Source organism: Notolabrus celidotus, chromosome 13 (assembly GCF_009762535.1).
Source record: "Notolabrus celidotus isolate fNotCel1 chromosome 13, fNotCel1.pri, whole genome shotgun sequence".
Lineage (NCBI taxonomy): Eukaryota > Metazoa > Chordata > Actinopteri > Labriformes > Labridae > Notolabrus > Notolabrus celidotus.
The window spans coordinates 7,088,082-7,101,290 of NC_048284.1; the positions used below are offsets into that span (position 1 = coordinate 7,088,082).

Consider the following 13,209-nt stretch of genomic DNA (forward strand, 5'->3'; position numbering starts at 1 on the left):
GTGTGTGTGTGTGTGTGTGTGTGTGTGCAGCCTACTTGTGCCAATCATCCAAAGGGATAGTTGAGACTTCTCTGAGCTTGTGTGAGACAGTCATCTGGTCGTGTGTTGGTTCATGAGTGAACACTTTATTTTGAAGGTTTCATAATGTTCCCCCTGATATGAACTAATATATAACAGGACATTTCCTGGAAATCATCTTCCTAATTGGTACTCATTAAAAGGAAAACGGAGACAGTGTCTGAGGGTTCGGAACCAATTATCTAATTCTAATTAATTGCCAACATAACCTTCAATCAGAGGACAGCAGGTCAGTGTAACATGGCAGAATAAGGAACTGAACTGTATGATATGTTCTTTGGAGCCACATGTCAAAACTCTACACTGGTTAGGAGCTTTTTCTCTGTATTCTTTATAATAAACACTGAAATGCTCTTTCAAGTAACTGTTAATGAGTGGGATGAGTTCTGAATGCCATGAGTGGAAGCATGTATTTCATTTTGGCCATATGCGCCAAAATATCCCCAAAAATACAACAACTGAAAATCGTGTGCTGGTAGAAAAAACAGGCTACAGAAAGCCACAAAAAATGCATTAAATACAAAATGTGATGAGTACATCAGTGATGCAAAGTCAGAAGCAAACACATCCACAATACAAATGCACAAGGAAAAAAGATGTGTAACCAGTCTTTACAACAGAGCTGCTCCAGGCCTATAGGGGGAACTAAGTGGGTCTGGATTCAGGTGAAACCACACAAAAGCAGGGTGCCATTGGCCTAGCGGTCTAAGCGTTCGACTCCCGGCCTCCACCATTTGCTGCATGTCTTCCCCCTCTTTCTGCTCCCCACGTTCCCTGTCTCTCTTCAGCTGTCCTATCCATTAAATGCAAAAATGCACAAAAATATGAACTTAAAAAAATTAAACCAAGCAAAAGCAGGTGAAACGTGAAACCCTGTTATGACATCCCTACCTCCACCAGTGGTAATTTGAAGTTGATTCATTCTCTTTCAACACCTGTCTGCATGCTGTTAACTTAATGTTAATCAGTATTTAGATTCCCTGGAATACATTAGAGATGATTAGTTCAACATTGATTCAAGACACAAGCATTTTAAAATTATTCTCTTCTCCTTTTGAATCAATCTTTATATAGCACCAAATCACAACAAACGTTATCTCAAGACTCTTTACAAACAGAGCAGGTCTAGACCGTACTCTATGTTCTATTATTAACAAAGACCCAACATCAAGACAGGATAAGATCCAGTCCCATCTTACAGGCAGGACTCAGTCTGATCTCATCTTAATCCACCATGAGCAGAGCACTTTGCAGCATTTAGCAAGTTACAGTGGCAAAGACAAACTTCCTTTAACAGGCAGAAACCTCCAGCAGGACCAGACTCATGTCTTACTGACAGACCTGACACAGTTTGCATTTTTACCTTTCACAAACTGTCATCATGAGGTTGTTATTTCAGCAAGCTTAAGACCAATTCATTGCAAATTAAGTAGGCCAGGGTAAAGTCTCTGTGTAACTTACTATTTACAGTGAAACTGAGACTCACCAGAAATGGATAAGTGGATGCTTTCGTATCCTATCTTGCTGTTAAAGATAGTCATGGTAGAAAAATGATAGGAAGTAAGAGGAAAAGAAGGAATGACACACAACAAATGTACCCAGTGAAATGTGCAGTGGGACTGTGATTAAGCGTCCCACAACATGCGGTCTTGGCTTTGGAGGTAAAGTGGATTTTTAGGGAGCAGCACATTATATCATCAGATGTCCTTTCTTTGAACATAACTGCCTGTACTCTGAGCTCTCCTTTAAATCTCCAGAGAATAACAACAAACATGTTCAGACGTTCCAACTGTCAAAAAGTCTGTGCTTTGGGAGTGCCTGAATGGCTTCTAAAGTTCATGTACTGTGTTTGTGTTGTATTAGTGTATTAGTGCGTGTCTGTGTGAAGGTGTGTATGTTTGCCTGTGAAGGACAGGTTGACACAGGTGAGCTTTGAGTCATGAATGGAGGCAGAAAAGGGTAAACAAGAGAGGACTTCACTTTTAATAAAATATGGGTCAGTTCAGCATAAAAGAGTTAAATATGAGCGCAGACACATGAAAACACGCTCAGGCCTTGTTACATAAACATGTAGTCATCCGAGGAATCAGAGCACCGTAAAGTCAGCGAGGGATGTATAAATCTGTTTTAATAACGGGTTTAATCTGCAGAAGTTCTGAGTTACATAAGATCTCATTTTCTGAGAGGAGTGAAAGAGCAGACATTTGTTCCTCTGTGAAAGTAGAATGTCAGGACTCGTCTAGGAGTGTAATTATTGTTAGTTGCTTTGCTGCTTTCTCTGTATTCACTCCATACGTGTCAATGAGTCATGGTATGTGACAAACTTCAACCTAAAGCCAGTAATTGCTGAACTGGGAACAACAAGGTGAAGCAGTTCCACAGCGGAGGCCAGAGAAGCAGCTTGTCACCACCTCGGCTAATTACTCAGATTTTTCTGTGTTAGGACCGCAATTAACAGGATGATTTCACCCACAGAGAAATATCTAGGTGTATTTAGAGCATGCTTCTTCTTTCTTTGTTGGGGACAGAGGTGTGTCCAGAGCTTTTTGACCTGGGTGGCCTGACCTGGACACTGACTCATGCAGGGGTGGCATAATGTTTGTGCACACACTGACCAATTAATAAATAGCCTTTATTCACCATTGCTGTCTCCACCAATCATATGACAGAAAAGAAAACATGAGACATACTACTCTATGTTGATGATTACCTCTTGTATAACTCTCTTAGCATAACCCAGAGGAAAATGTCCCTGCTCAAGGCTTTCTCTTCTAAGTCTCCGGAGACCAAATTGAGATTCTCACTTCAGCCTCATTTAAGTTTCAAATTGCTCTCATTAGTTTCTCATAAAATTCACTAGGAGAAATAGTTGAGACCATGATATGAGTCTTATTTGAGACTTAAATGAGAGATCTCATTAATGGCTCATTTTCTTCTCTTTTTTTAAAATATATTTTTGGCCTTTTTGCCTTTATTTGACAGGACAGCTGAAGAGAGACAGGAAATGTGGGGAGTAGTGAGGAAATGGTTGACCGGCCAGGAATCGAACCGGCAACCCCTGCGACGAGGACTGTAGCCTCTGTATGTGAGCTGCTTAGACCACTAGGCCACCAGCGCTTCTGCCAATCAATCTCTTGAATTGTAACAATCTGGATAAATCTGGTCAGACCTTTTTGCGGCCCATATTTTAAATAAATGGTCGGTCATACCTAGTATGAAATCTCTATCTTTTGTAATTTCTCTCAAATCCACTAAATCTTTGTGAAGTGGTTTTGTTCCAAACAGACTTGTAAAGGAAGGACCATAGTGTGAAGTCAAAGAAGAGATCATTTTACATCTAAATAGCTGATCTTGAAGTGGTTCAAATGTTTTAATGAGGATTGTAAGTTTGTGGACAATTACATTGAAATCTTAATTTTGCAGGGCACTATAAATGTTCATGAAAAGATGAGCACAGGCTCTTTCTTTGCTCCATCTGAGCTCAACTTGAGACAAAAACTGAGTCTGACAAAAACAAATGGATGAGGTTAGATTGAGATAGTTGAGAGAGCTCCCTGATTTCTCCACCTGAGCTCAAAAGGAGTCACAACACTTGAGAAATACCTGAGAATCATTTCAGATTCTGACCAGATCTCCTTTTGAACTGAAAGGGAGACTAAGCTGAGACTTTTTACAACTTTTTTTCTGGAGGCAAGAATGAGAAACAGGAGACATAAGCTATAGTCTCATTTTGCTTTCAAACAGATCTCATTGTTGTCTAGGAGACATAAATGAAACCCTTTTGAGATCTCCTCTCTAGATTTCTTTTCCTATGGGAAGTCCCTCTGACAAGGCAAATAGCCAATCATGGTGTAGGAAAGTCGGTGAGCAGTGGATCAAATTTTAAGGGGTCCATGTCACACCATCCAGGATACACCCCTGGTTAGAGAAGGGAACAGGTACATTCAGATCTGCCACCAAGCGTTGCTACTGCAGTAGTGATGTTGAGAAGTCTATCTGTTAAAGCTTCAAAATACATTGCAAATTCATCACAATCGCAATATCAGCATCAGGATTAACAGATGGCTTAAGTCTGAACTTATTGCAGTGGAACCTGAAAAACCTGTAATTCCTCACTCAGCATGAGTACGGTTTAACAGTTGGATAGACTCCTGAGTTAAATGGACATGCTTTTGCAGACAACTGAAGCTAAAGCTAGCTATCTACTACCCTCAGATTAAATGTGGCACACAGTGGTTATTTAAAAGAGCTCTTTGGATTTGTTTCTGGATTTGCAAACACAGGTATTGTGCAAAAGATGTGAAGAGCAGTATTTGGTAATAGCTACTATGCTCTATTAGCTGCTTATTTCTTGCACTACAAATCATTTTTGCTAAATTAAAATCACACCATCCTTATTTTTCTCATGCTGGACGAATATCAAGTCCAGATATACACTTAAATTCAAATAGGAGACACTTTTCTGTTTCATGCTCAGGACAGTGGATAGGTCAAGAAACCTGGAGACAGTGGGGTAATGACATCCAGGAAGGGGGTCCACAGGCTGGAATCAAGCCCAGGCCACCCGCTTTATGGGTGTATAACCTAACCATTAGGCTAAATCTGTGCCCTATTTCATGCTCCTTTAGTAGATAGATGCTTTGCATACAAAGCATATGGCCAACTTGTAAAATATTATGCATTCTAATAGATTGTCCCACTAAATGAAGCTCAAAGCTCAGTGTAGGTTCAAGCAGGACTGTTTTGTACTCATTAATTCATTCTTAAGTCATCATTCATTCATGTCAGTCCCTCTCCTATCTCTCTTTCTTCTGTCTCCTATTGTTCACTTTCAAGTATTAAACCAACCAGATTTATCTTCAACCTCTATCAACCAATCATTCTGCTGCTGCCAGAAGTTTAAAGTCAAGCATTGCAACCCCTCTTCCACCCTGGTCACCTCCAATCCATCTCATCAGAATCCAGCTCTAGTTGTTCAGCTCATCTTGCATCCAGCTCACCAACACCAGTGTCTAGACCCCATCCTCCTACCCTGCTCTCAGCTTCACTTACCTCTTCGATTACATAAAGACAACACCATGAAGTCTAATAATCAGACATTGCACACTTCTCATATCTTCCAATCTCGTCAGATTAATAACTGTTCACTCATAATAAAGTCGCTCCTCATTGAAGTAGTGTTAAAAACAACACAAATAGCTACACCTAGGCTATCTGTAACAGTTAAGAAGTGCTCACACTCTTAATTATAATCCAGTTACACAATAAGTAACAAGAATATGTGGCAGTAATATTCATTTTAAGTAATAAAAATGTATTCATATTGTTATGATCCATGATTCCTTTGTGGAAAAGCAATCTGTGTTAAATATGATGGTATAAAAATCAATGTAGGTGAACAAATGTGTGTCGTAGTAATTTTTAATCTTCTAAATATGATCCAAAGATTAAGATCATGTTTCCAAAAGGAGCTCCCATTTTGGCGATGGAAGGATCAGCAGCAGATTTAAAGGTACCAATAAAAACACCAAGCAGATAAACTTTGTGCCAAAATGTGACACGCACACATAGATCTTCTGTACTTTGGATCTGACTTTAATTTGTGGCAGCGACATGAGGCATGATGGGAATTAAAATTATCTTGGCTATAAACCAGTGAAATACTGGACTCTAACCCAGTGACATACATGTGAGGTTGGAAACTAACCCAGATACACACTCACATATTTCTGCTGCAGCCAGTGTAAGAGGCTGTAAACAGATGCCCCAGAGGTCACAGAGTATGTGTGTGTGTGCGTGTGTGTGTGCGATGATCAGCGCTGAGTTCGTGTCAGTAACTACTGTTTTGCTTTCAAAGCTGGTTTCCAGAAAACTGCAAACAGTAATCTTGGTTTATGAACAATGATTATTATCCTGCTGGCTTAGAGGCTGGATTAGTGGGCCAAGTGGTAAAGTACGGCAGGGGTTACCAAGTGTGTGTGCGTGTGTGTGCAGGCTGAATCATTCTTGCTCCTGCATGCATCAGACTCGAGCAGAAAAGCAACAACAAGCAAGAGAACTATAGACAGGGAGCGAGTGGTAGAAAACAAACTTGGACAGATGGAAAAAAAAGAAAGCAGATGGTAAAGAGAAATGACCCGGGTCTGATGGAGAGGGGTGATGTAGAACAACATAACAGGGGCTGAAAGCCAGCATATGAAAGGTGCACTGTCAGGAGGAAGTGGAGGAATACAGAAAAGGGGCTTAGTGGCCGGTTTACTTACTGTTGTCTCCAGGGCAACAGTAGGTGTCTGGGTCTGAGTCATTGTGGTAGTACAGGTCCATCGCCTGAGGAGAAATACAGCATTATTTAATTAAAAACATACAGTTGAAGTTCCATAGGAGTAGGAATGATGTGTGAAATGTTTACAAAATAGATTAAGATGGTTTGCAAATCATTTGAACCCTTGATTTGATTCTAAACAGCGTAAAAAGGTTAAACAGAAAATGTGATATTAAAGATATATGCTTATTTTAAGTTTGATGCTAGCAACATGTTTCAAAACAAATTAGGACAGAGAAAACAAAACACTGAAAGAATTGTGTGATGCCAAAAATCACACCTTGAGGAACACCTCCCAACTAATGAGGTTAATTATCAACAGGTTAGTCACATGACTGGGTATAAAAAAAGGACATTCCACAGAGGCTGAGTCTCTCTTTCCATTTGTGAGAGGCTCAGCAATTTCAGAATTATGTTCCTCAGCATGAAACCGCAAAGAATTAGTGGATTTCATCATCTACAGTACAGGGTATCATTAAAAGATTCAGAGAATCTGGAGAAATCTCTGTTCAAAAGGACAAGGCCAATTACAAGTGCTTGATGCCTGTGATCTTTGGGACCTGAGGCACTGCGTTAAAAACAAACTGTGGTGGAATTCCCTGCATGGGCTTAAAATCACATCTAAAAACAATTGTCTGTGTGCACAGTTCATCACTGAATCCACAAATGCTGGTTAAAACTGCACCATGCAAAGAGGAAAGCATATATGAAACCTAAACCAGTGAATTTTCTGGGCCCCAGCTCATTCAAGATGGACTGAGGAGAAGTGGAAAACTGTCCTGTAGTCTGGTGAATCAAAATCTGACATTCTTTTTGGAAATCATGGACAATAAGTCCTCCTCTCTAAAGAAAAGAGGGACCACGCGGCTTGTTTTCAGCACACAGATCTAAAGTCAGCATCTGTGGTTCCACAGGTATGCACACGTGTCCATGACGTAGGTAGATTTCACATCCAGGAAGGCACCATTAATGCGGAACAATATGTACAGGTTTTGGAGCAATGCGTGCTGCCATCCAGCAAATGCCTTTTTCAGGGAAGCCCTTGCATGTTTCAGCAAGACAGTGTAAAACGTACATTCTGCATGCATTACAACAGCATGGCTCTGTAGTAGAAGGGTCCAGGTGCTACACTGGCCTGTCTGCAGTCCTGATTTTTCACCTACTGAAAACATTTGGCGCATTAAGGCACAAAAAATACGACGAAGGAGACTCTAAATTATTGAGTGGCTGAAATTCTATATCAGGCAAGAATGGGACAAAAACTCCAGAAACCGGTCTGCTCGGTTTACAGAGTGTTGTTAAAAGAAGAGGTCCCAACTGTTTGAAAACGTGATGCTTGCAGCAAATTCAAAATGAGCGTTTATTTTCCATAAAACAATATGTTTAAAATCTAAATATTGGATATTTTGTCTTTGCACTATCTTTTGAAACAAGAATTTGCTTTCAATGACTTGCAAACCATCAAAATCAGTTTCTTTTTTTTTTATAGCATTTTATTTTTCATATGAAATCATGAAGCACATTAAAGTATTACATGATTAGTTTAAGTTGAGAAAAGAAAATAATAATAATAATTTTAATAATTCTCTGTCTTTTCCAATGCAGGTAATTGATAACCACTTGTCGCCAAGATGCACACTGAGGGGGGACCACTTTTTGATAAAGTCATCAAGGGTTCCTTGTAGTACGTGGAATAATCTCTAAGGAACAATAGATAATAAATTGTTGTACCATACTGACAATGTAGGTGGATGTGCATCAAGCCAGGCTTGTAAAATTTAAAGGTGGGCAGTGTACAACATAATATTGAGCAGTTCAGCCTTTGGACCAGATAGGGAGCTAATACCAAGAATACACAGCTTTGGGTCCAATTCTGTTCCGATGCCAATCCATTTCTCCATCTCAGTCTGGACAGAAGACCAGAATGATAATGTCGATGGACACAACCACATTAAGTGAAAATAAGTGCCTACCCATTTCTGACATTTGCAACACAGAGCATTGCATAAATTGTCATATTTACTCTGTATTTCAGGAGTCACATGTAGTTTATTGATTATTTTATATTGTGTTTCATGTGATTTAAAGGTGACATATGCAAAATCGACTTTTTAATGGTTCTCTACCTGAAGTATGTTTCCCTGGCATGTCTACAAACCCCCCGAGAATGAAAAAAAATCCATTCTGCCCCTGTTCTGATTTCTCCACCTTTCTGTAAATGTGTGCTGAAACGAGCCGTTTCAGTTTTCAGTGTTTTTCATACGTCACAACGACATCCGGTCTGTAACGGAAGTCAGAGCTTGGAGCTTGTTCAGCCCATAGACTGTATAAAATACAACTCAACCCCTCCTCTGTTTTTCATTACCTGCACAAATGTGTGCTAACAAGGAGCTAAGGAGGGAGGCATGCTAGTTGTAGGCTGTCTTAATAAACACAGAGGTCAGATTTACTCCCCACGTCTGCAGATTTGAAGATCGAGTGGATGATTTTTATTTTTCATGGAAAAGTGCTAGCGCTAGTTAGCACAGCCACATAGCTACATGTTCGTAGCTGTGTACCAAGACACACGTTGACATACTGACAAATAAAACAACAAGAAACACTAAATCTGTGACCAATGGTTCAGAAAGGTCCTGCTGCAGGCGCCTCTCCAACAGGATCAGATTCTGGATCAAATTCAGAGGGTTGAAGTAACAAGGGTCAGTGAGCAGCCGTGTATATTCAGCCAACATGTAAACATTAGATCAACGTGCTGGAGAGGCGAGGCCACATCCACTTCCTGAGGGGGCGTGGTCAGAGAGCTCATTCTCATTTAAAGGCACAGACACAGAAAACAACCTGTTCTGAGCAGGGCTGAAAAAGAGGATTTTTCAGGCATGCCAAAATCTGATTTCTGTGTTTTTTTGAGCAATAAACTTTAAAGACATGTTTTGGAGACCTCTTAGACCAATATATTATGAAAAAGAGCATAAAATGTAACCTTTAAATGAACGAGTAATTCTTTTGGCACTGTAAAGAAACTTCACTCCACGTCTGGTCCTCAAGGTGAACACCAAAGTCCTTTTCCCAGTTAAGTGTAATATCAATAACAGTTTTATTGTTCACTAGCAGCTGTTCATATATATGAGTTGTTACTTTCTTATTGAGTGTTGCTGCTTTCGTAATAAGGTTGTCAAGGAAATTAAGTTTTATTACACTTTTATAATATGAGGTCGAGTTCAAGTATCTCCTCATTTGAAGGTAACCATAAAAGTGTTTATGAGGAAGATGAAACTCCTCCTGTAAATGCAGAAAGGACTTTAGAAATCAGTTTCTATCAACATACAACACAGCGTCCCAACTTTTTGGGAGTTTGGGTTGTACTTGCAAACATGCAAATAAAAGAACATAGAGCATACATTTGTAAGAGGATGTTACATTTTCCTCGTGCAAAGAGTTTTTAAGCCCACGCTGCAGCAGAGATATCAGTAATAATAGAAAAATAAAACCAAACAGATACCAAGCTGTAATCTAACCTGCATAAATCACCTACTCTAGCAGCACGTGACATATTTAAGAGAGAGTCATATCCTGGATTGGGTTCCAGGTTATTAAAATGATAACCACACGAAGGACCTGACGTCTTAGGAAACTCACGTCTGTGGCTGCGTACAACCCTGTAGATCTAGTTTTAAATTGTTTCAATTCCGTATGATAATAATGGGCGCTCTTCCTCTTTTAACTGCCCAGCCCTGAGGCTGAACATCAAATAAACACATCTCTGTTAGATGAATTAAAAAACAATTGGCTGAACATGTCACGTTCTAGGTCAACCTGCAGATCACGAGGCATTTCATGTCCATGTTTTTTTTTCTACGAAACAGGAAAGCAGCAAACAAAACCATGTAGATTTTCTTCTTTCATATTTATGTTAAAATGGGGAAACCACTCTTTGGTTGAAGTGCTACGTAAAAGTAAATACGTTGCTTTGTGTAAGTGGATAATACCACAGAGTTTGGCAACAACGGATCTAGGCCACCTTCCTCAGCTCATGAAAGGAGTGCAGTGACTGCGGGGGAGGTCACGTTTTTTAAAAGCACGCCTCTAAATCAGCATTTCTAAGACGACTGGTTCTGACCCAGACTTGTTCTTGCCCCACTTTCAGTTGGATCCCCACATGATGTGTTTTAATGAGGCCGCGTTTCCAGGGTGAGACTGCCTTAAATCACAGGAGTCCAGAGCTGAAGTGGTGGGAAACCTCTGCTCTAATAAAATTGTAGCATTGAGTTTAAAGGGATAGTCCAGTTTCCTCGAAGTGGGGTTGTTTAAGGTACTCGCCATAGTAAGTGTATTAGCCATAAGGATTCTGGTTAGCTCGGACCGTTTGTTGGGAAAGTGACTGGAGAACAAACTCCATCCCAAACACTAATGCTGTTGTAAGTGGACGCTCTTTTAGCGCTTTACTTGCCATCAGCAAGCCCATTTAATTTTGCATTATTCTCTAACGTGTGCATCTGCAGGTTGTCAAAGCAACATGCATTTCATTGCATGACTGTAGTTCTTAACAGATAAGTGTAATTGAATGAAACTGTGATTATTAAATTGTATTAGGTCAAGTAGACACATAAAGTTTAGCGTGTTTGTTTGGGTGTGATCTTTAATTTGACCCATCAGGTTTAAGCACTTGGCACACTACCCTTTAAGTGGTGTGATGGCTGCCTCAACAACACTCTGAAGTATGCACAGAGTCTCACTCACTCAAATGTCTTAATAGCATCTACTTAAGTCTGTCCTACTTTTTGCTTTCCTCATACAGTAACTCTTCAATCTGCTGCTGTCACAGGACCCGGCTGCCTTTGAATCTCAGGACGTCCTCGTCGTGTCAGATACAAGTTTTTTGGTGACGCGGCTGTCAGTCATCGTCTCTTCAAAGTGTTCCTGATAAATACACTCTTAGCCTAGTTTGCTATTCTGCTCTGCTGCTCTGAAAACTTATCACAGCTCTCAGTGTTCTCCCATGGGTGTTTTTCCAAGACAAGCTGAGACGTGTGTGTAATGTGTGTGTGTGTGTGTGTGTGAGTCAGTTCAATCTCATCAGTTTGTTTATTCATTCGGAGGCACCGCTTTCAACATTCTGCCTATCATGCTTGTCTTCACCACATATGTCTTAAAATACCTGACAGCCGCCTCAAATATTCATCCTTTTCCTCTCTTTTTTTGCTCTCACACATGCAGTACACAGATACACACTGCATGCTGATGATACCCTCTTTTACATCAGCATGTTTGCCCCTTTCTCTTTCCTCTGAGAGAGATTTGATGGAGTTGTATCCATAGTGACAGCGAATCAAGGCTTTCTGTTCATAAATATTTGATGTCGGATTTATGCTTCAAAGAAGACTGAAAGTTTGGGCTGTGAAAGGAGAGAGGGAGGACTACTTTTTTGTGTGTGTAAGGGTCAAGGAGAGGTACAGGCTCTGATGACTCGAGTGTGAGTCATGAGGTAAAACTTTTCACAGTGAAATACAGTCTTAAACTAGACCCTATGTCTTGTCTGCTTTATATTGAAAACCTGTCCCTGTACTGAAAGTCCACATACTGACAACAAACATAATCATACTTTTTTTTTGATTCCTTTCACTATCCTTTACTCTTAATGTAAGGTTTGTTACATTATGAAACAAAGCACTTGAGTCAAGATGACAAACTGTTAATGATTTCTCATGTTGCAATACAGGAACTTTCTCAGACTGGTTTTGGGCAGCTGCGTTTTGTTGAAGTGTAAAAAAGGTACAAAGCACAGAAACATTAAACATTACCTTGTACTACTGCAACAGCTTGTAACACATCTGCCTCAGTAATTATTAAATGTTCAAACCATAATCAGGCCGTGGGTGAACAACAACCTTAAAGCTCCTGTGAGGAACTTTTGGTTTGTGTTGATTTTGGCGCCCCCTGTGGTCAAAGAAATACATTTGATTTCTGATCTGATTTTGTCTTGTACATGTGGAAGTAATGCTAATCCTGTTTTTTTTTGTTGTTGGAAATTCAAATGTGTCACACTTGTATGCAGAGGAAATTTTAAAATAGGTTGTTTAAAGCTCCTGTGTGGAACTTTTGGCTTTTGTTGATTTTGGCGCCCCCTGTGGACAAACCAGTATCTCTTATCCTCTTACTGGTTTATTCCTGTTTTTTTGTACTAAGTTTTTTTTTAAGGAAATAGTTCTGGGTGCTTTCTTTTAACAGTGAAATCTAACCCTCATCAAGAAATGTTGTTGTGGAAAATAAACAAAGACTGTTTTGGTAGCACATAATTCACCACTTGATTTCTCACCTACCCTGCAGCAGCAATTTCAAACATTAAGTCAACAAAATAAACAATATATCTTGTCAATAACGGTTTTATTTTTGTGTAGCCCATCAAGAGGTAGCTGTTTGAATTTCAGTATGTTTTAAAAACAGTTTAAAACTCCTCACAGAAGCTTTAAGGTGAGCTACAGCAATTTGTCATTTGACACCTACCACACAGCAGCCGTTTCAGACATAACTTTAAAAAATGACCCTTAGAGATAGTCTTCCTTCATGCTGGTTGTATCTCATTAAGAAATGAAAAAGTGTTTTTACACTTTGAATCTACTTTATAACAATGACCAGTAATGCTGCAAAGTTGAGTCCTGTTACGTTGGATACAAATAACCAGGACTAGAGGGTGATAGTGGTGTGTCAGCCAGAACTTTTACTGCAGTGAGCAGGGTCAAATAATCTGCAGCCAAGCTAAAGGTGTAAAAGGCATGAAAACTTATGCTGCATACAAACTGTATCATTGGAGA

The 13,209-nt window shown here is 39.8% G+C and overlaps 1 protein-coding gene across 1 annotated transcript in view; it reads right to left on the bottom strand.

Annotated features, from left to right (window-relative positions):
• The window catches only part of sgk1 (serum/glucocorticoid regulated kinase 1), a 62,434-nt gene that overhangs the window by 12,098 nt on the left and 37,127 nt on the right, over nucleotides 1-13,209 (bottom strand). The window contains exon 6 of the mRNA XM_034699867.1: nucleotides 6,342-6,405. Coding sequence (XP_034555758.1) covers nucleotides 6,342-6,405 — 64 coding nt within the window. The remainder of the gene's footprint in view (nucleotides 1-6,341; nucleotides 6,406-13,209) is intronic.